The sequence below is a fragment of the Leptodactylus fuscus genome, chromosome 2 (genome assembly GCF_031893055.1).
Source record: "Leptodactylus fuscus isolate aLepFus1 chromosome 2, aLepFus1.hap2, whole genome shotgun sequence".
NCBI classification, from domain to species: Eukaryota; Metazoa; Chordata; class Amphibia; order Anura; family Leptodactylidae; genus Leptodactylus; species Leptodactylus fuscus.
This window is the reverse complement of record NC_134266.1, coordinates 171,544,900-171,561,974: the sequence shown is the minus strand read 5'-3', so window position 1 is coordinate 171,561,974 and position 17,075 is coordinate 171,544,900. Positions and strand designations below refer to the sequence as shown.

The 17,075-nt window shown below is 43.4% G+C and overlaps 1 protein-coding gene across 1 annotated transcript in view; it reads right to left on the bottom strand.

Moving 5' to 3' along the window:
* Positions 1-17,075, bottom strand: part of LOC142195401 (interleukin-1 receptor type 1-like) — a 37,252-nt gene that overhangs the window by 11,295 nt on the left and 8,882 nt on the right. Inside the window, exons 2-4 of the mRNA XM_075265159.1 lie at positions 13,374-13,438; positions 9,143-9,221; positions 7,024-7,267 (exon numbers count right to left, since the gene is read on the bottom strand). Coding sequence (XP_075121260.1) covers positions 7,024-7,267; positions 9,143-9,212 — 314 coding nt within the window. The 5' untranslated portion in view covers positions 9,213-9,221; positions 13,374-13,438. The remainder of the gene's footprint in view (positions 1-7,023; positions 7,268-9,142; positions 9,222-13,373; positions 13,439-17,075) is intronic.

Genomic DNA, 17,075 nt, shown 5'->3' with positions numbered 1-17,075 from the left:
GACAGCTATATACTTTCTAACTGTACTGTAAATATAGTATCTACATGCAATATGTAAATGGTTTGATCCTAAGAATGTCTCTTCGCTCTGGATCATAGATGGATGTGTTTGGTCCATGTAATTACCACATTCCCTGGAGTGACCACTACTCTAATGATCTATGATGCTGTGAGCTCCAACCCAACTGGAGTCTGCTGTTCTGTACTAAATTGACGCTGTGAGTACAAGACACAAGACCCACCATAGGGTTGGAACTCACAACATAAATCATTGTGCTACATTGCTGAAGCCGGAAAATGCAGCAGTCACATGAACCAAACCTGACCATATGAAACAGGCCCCAGGGAATATTTAAAGTGGTTGTGTAAATTTAATAAACAACTACTTGCACATCTTTGATCAGTGGCCTAACTACCGGGGTAGCAGGGGTAGAGGCTGCCACAGGGCTCGGGACATTAGGGGCCCGTTGACAACCGCTGCCGATTTCTTTTCTTAATAGGCCCTTACCGACTGGAGTTACTCCAGCCGGTAACGGGCCCTATTTGTTAGGAGTATTTAGGTTCATTGCTTTCTATTTTTCTTACCTGGGGAGTTTTTGGCTGCGCAGTGTCTGGGGTGGCATCCTGGCGCTTGCGGGGTTGTCCTGTCGTGGGTATTGGTGCACACCTTCTGACTTGCACGCGCGCACTGCTGGTAGGCAGCTTTATTACCTGGTTGATTAGTCTGTCCTCCCATTTGCACCTGGGAGGAGTGGTCTCTACTCTGTATTTTAACCCATGCCTCCCATGGTTCTGTGCTGAGTGTCGCTTTTACAGAGCTAGGCCTTAGCAGGAGGAGTAGGTGGTTATCTGGGATAGAGGAAGCTCCGTGGTTGGTTTTTGGGAGGTTTGGGTGAACGAGTTGGTTTGTGTGTTTTCCCTTCTGTGTTCACCAATCCTCCCTCTGTGTATAATTGACTGTGTGAGTGAATTGCCTTATCCTTTGATTTCTACTCAGTTTCCCTGTGTTTGTTTCCTAGTGTATGGTTCCTTCCCATATTGGTTTGGGGGAATCCTTTCCCACATTTTTCCTGTGTGCTGCTTGTGTTGTTAGTCAGCGCACACCCTTGTCAGTTCCTGTCAGTAGCAGCTTCACTTGTTCGTTAGGGGTGACCCCTTTAGTCTCCAGTCCCTAGAGTTCTTATAGGGCATTCCTTCTCCCACTTCCCTCTAGGCCTACGGTATCAGTGAGAGAGGAGCTGTCGGGGTCAGGCTTAGCCTGAGAACAGCCGACCCACACCCGTGAGGCAGGGACCGGGATAGCTAGTGGGAGTAGTGCAGGGCGAGATTCCCTACTGCTATTCCTTAGCCCCGTTGCAGCTACCTGGACTGACATAACAGTACACTCAGCCGTAAAAAAAAAAAAAAAAAAAAAAAAAAGGTTCGTTTGCATTATGACGGACCTGAAACAGTTGTACCAGGCGGTGCAGCAGATTTCCACTGAGATGGAGGGGATCAAGCTACGAGTGGATGCCATCCAAGCTTCTGGCGTATCTCAGTTACAGCAGTTGGCTCAACACACAGCCTCTCAGGTGGAGGGCATACAGAGGCAGGTGAGTAGCGCCCCTGTGGGTCGGCCTCTGGAGCCAAAAGTCAGCTTACCTGAACCCTTCCGAGGTAAGAGGTCAGATTTTTTCCGATTTCAAAAGGACTGTCTTTTGTATTTCCGGCTACGGCCGTTTTCCTCCGGTTCTGAGGTACAGAGAGTTGGGATTATTATTACTTTATTGAGAGATGATCCCCTCATCTGGGCACATTCGTTACCAGCCGACTCAGCTTGCTTACTAACTGTAGAGGCGTTTTTCTCCATAATGGGGTTACTGTATGACGACCCAGACAGGGTACGCACGGCTGAGTATAACCTACGACGTTTGGTGCAAGGGGATCACGCTATAGAGAAATATTGCACAGAGTTTCGTAGGTGGGCAGCAGAAGTACACTGGAATGACCCCGCTCTACTTAGTCAGTTTGAGACAGGGCTCTCGGACCAGGTTAAAGACCATCTAGTTTCTCACCCTGTTCCGGGAGATCTAGATGAGGCCATGCAGCTGGCAATTAGAGTTGGACGGCGCCTGCGGGAGCGTGGAGACAAGAGTCCTAGGGGGGTTAGCCCTCCTCAATTCTCTGTTTTTAGAGAGGACCCGGGGGACCAACCCATGCAGATTGGGGCCACTGTGCGAAGTGCTAGACCCAAGAGTGAAGGGTCCCGCACAGTACGCTGTTTTGTGTGTGGAGGGATGGGACATGTAGCAAGGGTATGCCCCTCCAGAGAATGGTTCGCCAAGGAGAGTAATAACCCCAGGTCTATTGAGGGTAAAGGGAGAAAACCTACTAAGGAGGGAGGTGTGCATATTTCCTGTACTCAGACTGCCGGGTTGACCCTTGAAGGATGGGTAAATGGGCAGAAGTGCCGGATTTTGGTTGATTGTGGTTCGGCAGTCAACCTTATTGACTCAGAGTTTTGCGAGCAATTAAGGGTGAGTCCTTTGGTCTTGAAGTCTCAGATACCAGTGTGGGCTATTGATAAGACCCCTCTACAGCAAGCTGTCATCTCCAAACAGGTGGAGGGTCTGGAGTTTGTTGTGGGTGGCCACCGGGAAGAGATTGACTTGTTCTTGTTGTCTAAATTACCAGCACAAGTAGTGTTGGGGTGGCCCTGGCTGAAGCAGCATAACCCTATTATCAACTGGGAGACCGAGTCAGTAGTTTCTTGGGGGCAGGGGTGTAATGGTCGATGTCTGCCCATATCCGTTATGTCTTTGTCTATAGACAATTTGCCTCAAGAAATATGTGAGTTCAGGGAGGTCTTTGAGGAAAGGGCAGCCAAGACATTACCACCACATCGCACCTATGATTGCTCAATTAAATTTATACCTAATGCAGTGCTACCCAAGACACGGTTGTACAATCTCATTATTCCGGAGAGGGAGGCGCTCAAAGAGTATATTGAGGGGAGTCTAGAGGTGGGGCATATTCGCCCATCTAAGTCCCCAGTAGCAGTGGGATTTTTCTTTGTAAAGAAGAAAGATGGAGGGTTGCGCCCTTGTTTGGATTTTAGGGAGATTAACAAAATCACGGTGCGGAATCCCTATCCCATCCCGTTGATCTCGGATCTATTCAGCCAGATTACGGGAGCCCGCTGGTTTAGTAAAATAGATTTACGTGGGGCATATAACTTGCTGAGAATCAAGAAGGGGAATGAGTGGAAAACAGCGTTTAACACACCCCTAGGACACTTTGAGAATCTTGTGATGCCTTTCGGTCTAACCAATGCGCCTGCGTTTTTTCAGAATTTTATTAATGATGTACTAAGTGCCGTCATAGGGAGGGGGGTTGTGGTCTATCTGGACGATATACTCATTTACACCCCGGATTTGGAGACTCATTGGGAGAGAGTGAGAGAGGTTTTAGATCTCCTGAGGGTTAACCAATTAAGTGCTAAGCTGGAGAAATGTGTGTTCGCGGTCAATAAATTATGTTTCCTTGGCTATATCCTATTGGAAAAGGGATTCGAGATGGACCCTGAGAAGGTCAGGGCAGTCTTGGAGTGGCCGCGACCCGAGAACTTAAAGGCGGTCCAACGGTTCTTGGGGTTCTCCAACTATTATCGCCAGTTTATCAAGGGATTTTCTGAGGTTGTGAAACCTATCTCGGACTTGACTAAGAAGGGGGCTGACTGTGCTAAGTGGTCGCCAGAGGCGCTAGTCGCGTTTGAAGAATTGAAGAAGCGATTCTCGTCCGCTCCCATTTTGAGACAGCCGGATGAGAGGTTGGCCTTCCGAGTGGAGGTGGATGCCTCCTCGGTGGGGGTGGGAGCAGTACTTTCTCAAGAGTTCGAGGAGGGTACGCATCCCTGTGCCTTCTTTTCTAAGAAATTCTCTGCCTCTGAACGGAATTATGACATCGGAGATAGGGAACTACTGGCAATAAAACTAGCGTTCGAACATTGGCGTCATTTCCTGGAGGGGGCCAGAAGGCCAGTCCAGGTATTTACTGACCACAAGAATTTGGTTTATCTTGGGTCGGCGAAGAGATTAAATGCACGGCAGGCCAGATGGGCTCTATTTTTTGTGCGATTCCATTTTACCGTGACTTATGTGCCGGGTTCGAAGAATGTTAAGGCTGATGCTTTATCCCGGTATATGTCGACTGAGGAGGAACGAGAGGCGCCTGCCACTATTCTTGGGGATGGAGTGGTGGTAGCAGTATTGGGCGCGAAATTGGAGAAGGCCTTGATCGAAGCGCAACACGCTGCACCTTCCAAGATACCTAGAAACAAGCTTTTTGTCCCAACTACTCTCCGACAAAGTCTCCTGAGGGAGTGTCACGAGTCGGTTCTTGCTGGTCACCCGGGGGTTTCAGAGACCATGAGATTGGTGTCTAGGAATTTTTGGTGGCCAGGGTGGAGTAAGGATGTCTTGCAGTTTGTTCAAAATTGTTCGGTCTGTGCAAGAGCCAAGGCGTCGCATACCCGTCCCCACGGTCTTCTACATCCATTGAAACCTCCTAAGGCACCTTGGACTCATCTGTCTATGGATTTCATCACGGGCCTTCCGGTGTCTAAGGGTTTCACGGTCATTTGGGTAGTCGTTGACCGCTTCACGAAAATGTGCCATTTGATCCCGTTTTCCAGGCTGCCATGTGCCAAGACACTATCAGAGGCGTTTATTAAAGAAATTGTAAGGTTGCATGGTCTTCCTGAGGAGATCGTTTCGGACAGGGGTCCGCAATTTGTGGCTAAATTCTGGCGGGCTTTTTGCAGCAGGCTGGGAGTTACACTGTCGTTTTCCTCCGGGTTTCACCCGGAGTCTAACGGGCAAACAGAGAGGAAGAATCAGGATGTGGAACAGTTTTTGAGGTGTTTTGTTCGAGAGAACCAGAATAATTGGGCTGACTTTCTCCCCCTGGCAGAATTTTCCCTAAACAACCATGATTCCAATGCCACAGGTACCACACCTTTTTTTTGCTCCGGTGGTAGACATCCTGTTTTCGGAGTATTTTCTTCCATTTCTTCCCCAGTTCTGGAGGAGGAGCTATTTTCTAAAAAGCTGCAAGGGGTATGGTCCCGTATCCGAGAGAATCTGGTGCGGGCGTCGCACCAGGCTAAGGTCCAGACGGATAGGAAGAGAGGAGAGTTGCAGTTCTTCCCTGGTGAGATGGTTTGGTTGTCCACCAAGAATATCAGGTTGAAGGTTCCTAGCAAGAAGCTGGGTCCCAGGTTTGTGGGTCCTTTTAAGATCATCAAGATGGTAAATGAAGTGGCGGCGCAGCTGCAACTACCTAAAAAGTGGAAGATAAACCGGGTGTTCCATGTCTCCTTGTTAAAGAAGGCCAAGAAGGGAACGTCTCCAGTTAAGGTTCCACCAGTTTCTGAGTCCGGGGAGTATGAGATATCCCGAGTTCTGGATAGCAAATATGTTCGGGGGAAGCTACGGTATCTGGTGGCATGGAAGGGATACGGTCCTGAGGATAATTCTTGGGTTCTGGAGTCGGATATGTCAGCCCCCAGACTCGTGGAGAAATTCCACAAGGAGTTCCCGAAGAAGGATGCTCCTAGAGAGAGTCTTCTCCTTGAGGGGAGGATCCTGTTAGGAGTATTTAGGTTCATTGATTTCTATTTTTCTTACCTGGGGAGTTTTTGGCTGCGCAGTGTCTGGGGTGGCATCCTGGCGCTTGCGGGGTTGTCCTGTCGTGGGTATTGGTGCACACCTTCTGACTTGCACGCGCGCACTGTTGGTAGGCAGCTTTATTACCTGGTTGATTAGTCTGTCCTCCCATTTGCACCTGGGAGGAGTGGTCTCTACTCTGTATTTTAACCCATGCCTCCCATGGTTCTGTGCTGAGTGTCGCTTTTACAGAGCTAGGCCTTAGCAGGAGGAGTAGGTGGTTATCTGGGATAGAGGAAGCTCCGTGGTTGGTTTTTGGGAGGTTTGAGTGAACAAGTTGGTTTGTGTGTTTTCCCTTCTGTGTTCACCAATCCTACCTCTGTGTGTTATTGACTGTGTGAGTGAATTGCCTTATCCTTTGATTTCTACTCAGTTTCCCTGTGTTTGTTTCCTAGTGTAAGGTTCCTTCCCATATTGGTTTGGGGGAATCCTTTCCCACATTTTTCCTGTGTGCTGCTTGTGTTGTTAGTCAGCGCACACCCTTGTCAGTCCCTGTCAGTAGCAGCTTCACTTGTTCGTTAGGGGTGACCCCTTTAGTCTCCAGTCCCTAGAGTTCTTATAGGGCATTCCTTCTCCCACTTCCCTCTAGGCCTACGGTATCAGTGAGAGAGGAGCTGTCGGGGTCAGGCTTAGCCTGAGAACAGCCGACCCACACCCGTGAGGCAGGGACCGGGATAGCTAGTGGGAGTAGTGCAGGGCGAGATTCCCTACTGCTATTCCTTAGCCCCGTTGCAGCTACTTGGACTGACATAACACTATTTACTTACCAATCCTGGCAGGGGCTGGGATAGGTAAGTGACCCTGCGGGCCCCACAAACACTATTATTATACTTGGGGGTCTTTTCAGATGGCTGACACCACCGAGGAGTGCAGCAGAGCCGGAGATAGGTAAGTGACAGTGTTTTTTACGTTTTTAAGTTGTTCCCCCCCCCCCCCCTCCGGTCTCCGATTATTATACTCTGTTGCCTGAAAAGACCCCAGAGTATAATAATTGTTCATGGCTGTTCACAATGGGGCAAAATACTGTGTATAGGGGCCCCTATGGGACATAATACTGTGTACTGGGGCCACTATGGTGCGTAATATTGTATATTGTAAGTATGTAAATTGTACACTGTATCGCAGGGAATGTGAGCTTCTTCTGATGTATAAGCCCTGTCACACAATGTTCCTTGAGATGTTCTTGTGTTTTAAGTACTTTATTGTTTGTGTGTATAACAAACCATAGATGTTCATGCATATAGCATGCTGCATAAATCTATTGTCTGACGTTATGAATATTTATACCTTTATGGATTAACACGAATAATAGCTCTCACCTGAGAATACATTGGTACGGTCCACTGTCGTGTAATTCCGCCGGGATAAACTTTAGGTAGCTTTGATCTTGATGAACTCTTGCTTGTCTGTCTGAGGTGATTTCTGTTTGTGAACCATTTCTTATCCAGGATACATTAAAATTATTTCCTTCCAATAAGAATTCAAGTGGGCAGACAACATACAGAGGCTCCCCGACACCGGCATATTCTAATTCAAACTCCGAACCATAATCAAGACATTCCTCTATAAGGTAAAACAAACGTTTGTCAAGAAAATGGCCGCCTGGCTGTATTGCAGTACATTACACTGGGGGATCAGATATCCCAGGTTGAAGTCCCCTTGTTGGGCAGAAAAATGAAGAAAAAAAAAGTTAAAGAAAAGTTTAAAAATAAACAAACAATAAAAAGTTTAAAAGAACCCGCCTTTTAATTTCTAACCCACCTAACATAACAAAACTTGTCAGGTCATGTGTGTAAAATTCCACACTATCCAAAAATAGCCCTATTTACTCCATATAGTTACTGCTATAAAACAATAACTAGAACGCAATGTGCATATTAACGTATTTTAGTCACCTCGCTTTCCCCAAAAAATAGCAATAAAAAGTTATTAAAAAAAGAATACAGACTAGCCCTGCAAATTATAAATCATAAATTCATTTGGTTTTGGAACAAAGAATTTTTCTGAAGAACATCCCTTGTACTTCTATCTTCTGCTCAATACACTTCTGGCTTTGGCTCAGAAAAACGCAGCAAAATCTGCAACAAAAAAAGCTGCATTTCCGCAATGTGGGGCCTCAGTCTTAGGCTGCCTTCACACCATGTAACGTGAAGCGTGATCTGGCACGTATACGGCGTGTGAGAGTTTGCGCGCTGTATACGCTCCCATTGATTTCAATGGGAGTTAGGATCGCATACGCCGCGTTATTTTGCGGCCGTGATTTATTAAAATCACGGCCGCAAGATAACACGGCATATACAATCCTAACTCCCATTGAAATCAATGGGAGCTTTTACGGCGTGCAAACTTTCACACGCCGTATACGTGCCAGATCACGCGGCATGTTACATCGTGTGAAGGCAGCCTTAGGGTGTTTATTTTCGGGTGGTGACACGCTGCATACCCAGATACAGCTGTAGCATCTCTGGAAAGAGCTGAAAATGGCTGTCCACCAACATTCACCATCCAACCTGATGGAACTGGAGAAGATCTGCAAGGAAGAATGGCAGAGGATCCCCAAATCCAGATTTGAAAAACTTGTTGCATTATTCGCAAGAAGACTCATGGCTGTACTAGCTCAAAAGGGTGCAAATACTCAAAACTGAGCAAAGGGTAGACAAACGGCGCTAATGCCTCCGATCGATGCACGGACCGATCGGAGGCATTAACCCTTCCGGCGCCTCGGTCAAAGCTGACCGAGGCGCCATCTTCCCAGCGGCGCATGGGCTCCACAATTTTCTTTGTGATCGCTGACACCCGGAGTAAGCTCCAGGGCCATCGTCACATTGCTATGACAGCCGGGAGCCTTGTGAAGGCTGTCATTCTATTGTTTCTATTACACACTATGCTAGATAGCCTGCAATAGAAGCTCCGCTATTTTGCAATGCACGTACCAAGTTGCAGCAAAAAAGCGCTGCAGTAAAAACCGTGTGTTTCCGTATGTATAACTGACATGCTGAAATTTCCAAAATCACAAGGTTTTTGGAAACTGCTACATTTAGCTGTGCACATTTTTCTGCAATTTGTGCATGTTATTTGCTACATGTGGGGCCCCGGCCTCAAGTACTTTTTTTCTGTGTTTGTGGTTCAGCTTATGACGCAGAAACAAAATTACGGGGATTCTGTAAAGCTGACAGCTACTTTCTTTTTCATTTATATTTTTTCAGTTTGAAAAATGAATCATCCATCCACATTACAGGAGCATGAACTTCACATATGACCTCCTTTTCTATAATGCACATTTCTCTGGTGAGTAAACGCTTTCATTTATTTTAATGTGGCCCAGATAATTTTTTACAATCGCTCTTCAGAGCTATTTCTGTGCTATATTAAATGAGTTGAGGTAACAGTAATAATAATAAACCATGTCAAACCATGAATAGGTTATATTGCGCTTACCAGCTATACTTGCAGACAGGCATGTAAAAGTCAGAATGTGAAGTGTTAAAACAAGCAAATGCCCCAGCATTTTATGGATCTGCAGAAAAATACAGTAGAATTCAATGAATAGAATTATGGTTATAAGATAACAGTACATTACATACAACATAATAGTAGACTCTTTCTTTAAAGTATAGATTTCCATAAAATTAAAATATGTTTATTACTTGTTTCTGTTCTGTTTGTCAGAATATTATTTATAAAATTTGACTTTTATAGAGAATAATTGAGAAACATGTATCTAACACACGGAGGGCAATATACAGGCACCAACTCCAGAGTTTTACTTCTATTTTTGCTGCGTGTAGCTCTATTCTAAGGAAACAACAGTGAAGAAGATAAGATGACTCTGTCATCTTCTTAAGCTACAGTCACACGACAGTGGCCATGTGACATCTGTTTTTTTCAAAGGATATAACACAGCAGCGTTAAATTCAATGTCAGTGAATGGGAGCTATTCACCGTTATTTTGATCTTCCATTGTCAAAGACCCTCATAATATAGGTCATGTCCTATTTTTGGCCATTTTGCCTATTTTTGACACTCAAATGTATGGGGGATCCGTGAAATCTGGTGCCCCTTGGGTGCAAGATAGCGGTACACATCTGAATGTAGCTTTAGCTCCATATACTTCATCTTATATGGACATCTCAGGAGCAAATAAATCGCAAAATGCAGGGTAGCTACACAATTCCTGGTCCTATCAATTACTATATTACAAAGAAATCTGCCCACTGGTATACAGCATTCTGAAACAAATTTGTGACATGCTAGTCACAGAATCTCCTTTCAATCTAGTATGATCCTAAAAGATTTCTTCTATAGCTCAAGTATGGTATTAACATGATTTATGGCAACTGCTAAATAAACAATTACCTGTTATATTCTGAAGTGCAGTGGCTACCATTTTTTCTTAACATGATAAAAAGCTTTTACATTGTCCGTGAAGCAACATGTTTGCTGCCTGTATACTTTAGTGCAACTGATAAGTTGTATTAATAATAATATTCTCATCTTAAACATTCATGAGGCATATCCCCTGTATATAACATAAGTAAGTACCTGATAGCTGCCAGGTTGTACAGGTTCTTAAAGCTGATGGCATACCCTTAGGCTGAGGCCCCACCTTGCAAATACGTACCTTTTTTTTTGTTGCAGAATTTGTTGACGATTTTTTGAGCCAAAGTCAGTAGTGGGTTGAGCAAAAGATAGAATTATAAGAGCTCCCTATATATTACTCAATACTGTTGAAGTCAATCTTGGCTTTGGCTCAAAAAACCACAACAAAATCTGCAACAAAAATCTGCGTTTCTGCAACGTGGGATCTCAGCCTAAAGGAGTTGACATGAAAACATAATCAGGTTTGAATTTGTACAGTATTAAAAGTTAAACATTTTTGTCATAGCATTTAGGATTTTCTGTTATAATCTCATTGGTGACAGTCTTGTGTCTTGATGGGTTTTCAGTGGACATGACCATGAAATGCACTTTCTATGATCTGGCACTTGTCGTGATCTCCTTATTATTATGTGTTATCAATGTCCCTGCCTGTTTCTGTATTCCTACATGAGAACCCCGTTAAAATACACTCACCGGCCACTTTATTAGGTACACCATGCTAGTAACGGGTTGGACCCCCTTTTGCCTTCAGAACTGCCTCAATTCTTTGTGGCATAGATTCAACAAGGTGCTGGAAGCATTCCTCAGAGATTTTGGTCCATATTGACATGATGGCATCACACAGTTGCCGCAGATTTGTCGGCTGCACATCCATGATGCGAATCTCCCGTTGATTGAGATGATTCCAGCTTTATGACATGGCGCATTATCCTGCTGAAAGTAGCCTTCAGATGTTGGGTACATTGTGGTCATAAAGGGATGGACATGGTCAGCAACAATACTCAGGTAGGCTTTGGCGTTGCAACGATGCTCAATTGGTACCAAGAGGCCCAAAGAGTGCCAAGAAAATATTCCCCACACCATGACACCACCACCACTAACCTGAACCGTTGATACAAGGCAGGATGGATCCATGCTTTCATGTTGTTGACGCCAAATTCTGACCCTACCATCCGAATGTCGCAGCAGAAATCGAGACTCATCAGACCAGGCAACGTTTTTCCAATCTTCAATTGTCCGATTTCGATGAGCTTGTGCAAATTGTAGCCTCAGTTTCCTGTTCTTAGCTGAAAGGAGTGGCACCCGGTGTGGTCTTCTGCTGCTGTAGCCCATCTGCCTCAAAGTTCAACGTACTGTGCGTTCAGAGATGCTCTTCTGGCTACCTTGGTTGTAACGGGTGGCTATTTGAGTCACTGTTGCCTTTCTATCAGCTCGAACCAGTCTGGCCATTCTCCTCTGACCTCTGGCATCAACAACGAATTTCCGCCCACAGAACTGCCGCTCACTGGATGTTTTTTCTTTTTCGGACCATTCTCTGTAAACCCTAGAGATGGTTGTGCGTGAAAATCCCAGTAGATTAGCAGTTTCTGAAATACTCAGACCAGCCCTTCTGGCACCAACAACCATGCCACGTTCAAAGGCACTCAAATCACCTTTCTTCCCCATACTGATGCTCGGTTTGAACTGCAGGAGATTGTCTTGACCATGTCTACATGCCTAAATGCAATGAGTTGCTGCCATGTGATTGGCTGATTAGAAATTAAGTGTTAACGAGCAGTTGGACAGGTGTACCTAATAAAGTGGCCGGTGAGTGTATGTTCTAATAAGTGCCAGAGTGTAGAAAGTTCATGTGTTCATCTTTGTATCCTCTTCATATCCACGGCCATCTTCCAAGACAAAAGACTGTCACCACTAACATGGTTAGAGAAAATGTTCAAAATAAAATGTTTAATTGTGCCAATTTTCTAACACATTTTTACTAGTAAATTTACTTCAATGTGCTGAGAGCTTCTAGCATAGAAAACTTATGATACAAATATTCAATGTTGATCGTCAATCAAAAAAAAAAGAAAGAAAAAATTCCTGAGACTATGCAGTCAGACTTTTCAGTCAGTCAAAATGACTAAATCTCATACGAAATATCTTATTCAAATCCACAATAGTTTCAGAATTACAAGTATAGTCCTTGAGAGAATAAAGAGAGATTTACTTCAAAAGCTTCATTTGGTCTATGAAGTAATACTGAAACCTGGTTGAGTCAACCTTAAACATTTTAGTGCAAGTTATATAATCTGGTTCTGTATTAACCAGAAAACGTCTGTGCATCTTATATATATAAAAAAAATATACTTTCATATATACTACATAGATCTTTCTCCAGAAAAGAGAAAGTCTGTACAGTAATGTTGGTCAGATACTCTCAAATGTCAAATTAACACCCAGACTAGTGGTCAGATCTAACGCCTACAAATCCCTAAAAACAAGCATATCCTGGAACCAGATCTATTACAGACATGAATTAATAGATTCTTGCATTTTGCTATTACCAGCATGCATAATGCTGTTGATCAGATAACAGTTGTTAGAGATGACCTGTTATATTTAGGGTATATTCAGGTAAGAGCATACTTTCAGAATGAGCTAAGCGAATGCTCAGTGCCAATGCACCCTTATACAGATTATGTTGTTAATTTATTTATTCACATCTAAGGCGCGTTCCCACTTATGCCTGCTGTTTGTCCGTCGTGAATCCGTTGAAACTGCATAATAATAGACTGGGAACAGTTTGCAAATGCTCCGTTTAAAAACCCGTTCTCATCAATGGGTCTGTAAAGCAATCCGCAAGTGTCTATTTGCAGCCTCTCCGCCGTGAATCCTTTTTGGATGGACACAAAGTCCTGCATGTCCGACTTTGTGTCCGTCCAAAAAAAGTGGATTCACAGTGGAGAAGCAGCAAACAGACACCTGCGAATTGCTTTACAGACCCATTGAAGTAAATGGGTTTTTAAACAGACCATTTGCAAACCGTTGCCAATCTGTTTTTCTCCAATATCAGCAGATTCACGACGGACAGTCAGCAGGTGCAAGTGTGAACAAGGCATTAGCAGAATAATAGAGAAACTACACAAAACAGAGAGCTAAAAAAAATTACCCAGAATTGTTATTTTATAGACAATACAAATTGATGCTAAAGCATGTCAGAAGAGTTCCTCCTAATACTACAAAATAACATCTGATAAAATGATCAGATTTCAATCACATTATTAGCTCATTTTGCAATTGGACTCACCAAGCATAGAGAATCTTCAATAACTCATCTCCAGCTCTCAGGGATTGAGCAGCACTGTTTGATACCTGTAAAACACAAACTTTCCAGTCATTTACAGCAATTAAGAAAGGTTCTCCCCCGCCCCCATCCATGGTTACATCACTATGACTACCAATGAAAGCAGTACTGAAATATTACACCTATTCTAAAGTGAATTATTGGTGGTGGCCTCGCTTAAAGGGATTTTGCCTAAACATAATCATATTTAAATTTATAGACAATTGAAAGTTAAACATTTTTACAAATACACTTTAAAAATGGTTGTTGAATTTTAAAGATTTTTTTCTAACCATTTTAGTGGTGACATTTGTTAACCATGAATACAGGAATTTGCAATGGTCTTGAATTTGTCTAAAACCTAGCCGTGATTTCCTTACTGTGGCCAGGTTGTCAGAAAGGGACATTACATGTATAATAAGATAACCTGGCCACAATAAGGAAATCATGGCTAGATTTCTAAGAAGTCCCAGACAATAGACAGTTTTTTCATTCATAGTTGTATCTGATGGCAACCTATCAAGTCAAAAGGCTTTTGCAACATATGGTTTGTTCACACTTGCGCCCAGTGTCCGGTGTGTGCATTCCGCCAGGTTTCCGTCTTCAGCCCCAGCAAAACTGGAAGGGGACGGAAACGCAGCTGTCAGCTATAAAAACCCATTTACTTGAATGTGTTTATAAAGGTGACCACCCGTGTCTGCCTGCGGCCTGTCCACGGGGAAACCATTTTTTTAACCGGACACAAAGTCAGACATGCAGGACTTAACAGCATTTCCAGCCTGTGGGGCTCCGGCCTAAAAAGAGCTTAGTAAATCCAACATAATTGTGCAGCCAGTCACCCCATGAATGAGTGATTACTTGTACACTGGGTGATTGGTTACTTTCAGCAACACAAAAATATCATTGTTGGTCAGCAGCACATCAGTCTTTGTAATAAAGGCTATGCTACTGGCAAACAGTCGAAGTATATGCCGGGGGAATGTTCGGTGTTGCCATTTTTCTTCCTGTATGTGTTCTGCATCGGTCTGTGTAACCAGACAGAACGGGAACTAATCAGCAGGCTTTGGAGCCAATCTGCACTCATTGTAAAAAAAATCTTTTGGTGTAATACCACCTTTAGGCTAAGGCCCCACGGGTCCTCCGCGGACTTTCTGTTACAATTATATCTATGGGAAAGCCGCTGGCGTTTCCATAGATATAATTGACATGCTGCAATTTGCAAAGACGCACTGCGTTTTTTTCCGCAAAGTGGGCATGGGATTCGCATGAATCCCATCCCCCTTTGCTTGCACTGTAAAACGCTGCGATTTTTCCCGCAGCGTCCCTGCTGCAAGACAATCGCGGCGTTTACGTCCCGTGGGGCCCCGGCCTTACTTATATACAGACAACCTTGCAAGTAGATAACCTGTTTAGTTCTGTAGATTTATAGTGATATATATATATATATATATATATATATATATACATACATATATATATATTTATTTATTTATTTATTTTTTAAGTGTCCTTTTAGAAACTATGCTTAGCTTCCACCCTGTATTTTATTAACCTTTCACTAAGTTTATATCGCTTATTGTGTTAGGTACAGCCATTCTGCAATTTCCATATTTAATAAAGGCCAGCGAAAACGCTGCATATTAATCCCATTCACACATTGCAGAAACAAATCCATTGTGGAAAAGCTGTGTTTTTCCAAATCGAAGCATGTCAATTATACTTGCATAGGTATGATGGGGCAGAAAGTTCACAAAGGAAAACTCTGTCAGGCTAAGGCCCCACGTTGAGAAAAGAGCTTTTTTTGTTGCAGATTTTGCTGTGGTTTTTAAAGCCAAAACCAGGAGTGGATTAAGCAGAAGGGAGAAGTATAAGAACTCGCAGATATACTAATAATCCTGAATTAAAATATTTTGGGCTGTTATGACTGTGTCACAGGTTGGATACACCAGAATATCCTTTGACCCTCTTGTGGGCCAGTCCTACTCTGCACATCTTCAGCCAACTTTTCTGGATGATCTCAAGATCATACACACCCTAATCCGCAGCCCTCTGAAAAGTATATGCGGCTCTCTCAATATTGCCTGCATGAGTGGGACGTTATCTTATAAAATATTTCTTCATAATCAACGCACCAATAATATCATTGATCCTGGAGTAGAAGTAGGCAAAATATATCCATTTTAGGCTAAGGTCTCACGTGGCGTTCCGCAGCAAAAAAGCACTGAGGGAAAAACAGTGGGAGCAACACATCACAGTTCCTCCAGCAGCGCTTTGGACTGAAAGGTCATAGAGGTTTCCGCTATGGACTTTCTGCTTCAATTATACCTATAGGGAAACCCCTGCTGTTTCCATAGGTATCATTGACATGCTGTGATTTCCCAAACCGCAACAGTTTTGGAAATCGACACATGTCCGTAGTGCATTTTTTATTACAAAGTGCCTTAAAGCACTGTGTTTTTTTTCTCTATGTTTGCGCCACGTGGGGCCCAGGCCTTAGTGATAATTAGGAGTTTATCCTATGGTTCTTTTCACAGGAAACAGTAGTAAGAAGTGAGGGCTAAATATGAGTGAGTGGTGAATAAAGATATCTGATAGTAGCCAGCAATGTATAATGTGGTGTTTCCAGTAATGGTCAGATGTAATATTTCTTTTATCTTATAGGATATCACACAGTAGTGTCAGATGTAATAATTACTAATCGTCTGGTTTTAATCCTATTTCCCAGAACTGTTGCTTTAATAGTGTGCATTCCTATAACTGTGACAACTTTTATCTATAATCTGCATAGTATCTCAGTTTTGTTCTAGAATAAATCCCTAGATATGCGGAGGGTTAGCTAGTTAGGCCTCCTTCACATCACCATACTTTTCATCTGCAATTTCAGATCAAACTATGGACACAATGCATTTCTATGGGCCCAGACACATGACTGCATTTTTTGCAGCTATGTGTGTCTATGTCATATACACGGACTGAAAATAATGAAGCATGTCCTATTTTTGTCCACATTTGCAGCACAGACAAGTGTAGGGGATCATTCAAGTCTCTTTGCAGATCTGTTTGTGGATGACATGCTGACATGTTTTTTGCAGATTTGCATTTGCAAGCAGAAAACAACCACTACAGTCATGTAAAGGAGACCTTGTTTGTATTGTGTAGCCACCGCATATCCAAGACTTTTGTAGGAGATGAATGGGTTTTAAAAAAAAGGGTCTGATGGTGCTATTAATGGGTTAATAAGTGCACCCAAATACTTTTATCAGTATTTTGAGGGATTTCTGGGTTTCTCTGGGAGCTTCTGGCATCCTCTGTATTTGTTTATATGATGGAGCTATCTGTTCTTTCTTCCTACAAATATCATGAGGCATTACTCTTCACTCAGATCCTCCTCTCAGGGTCCCTTCACACTGAGTTTACACTCCGTGTACTCTGTACATTTTACACGTGTAAAAATACACGTATAAAATGTAGTTAGCCATTGAGTTCAATGGCATATTCATATAACACACGTCTTTTTGTGCGCGCGCAGACGCACGCGCAAAAAGACGCGCGTTATACAAACATGCACATGAACTTAAACATGAACTCAATGGCTAACTACATTTTACACAAGTATTTTTACACGTCTAAAATGAACAAAATGAGCGGAGCATATACAGAATACAC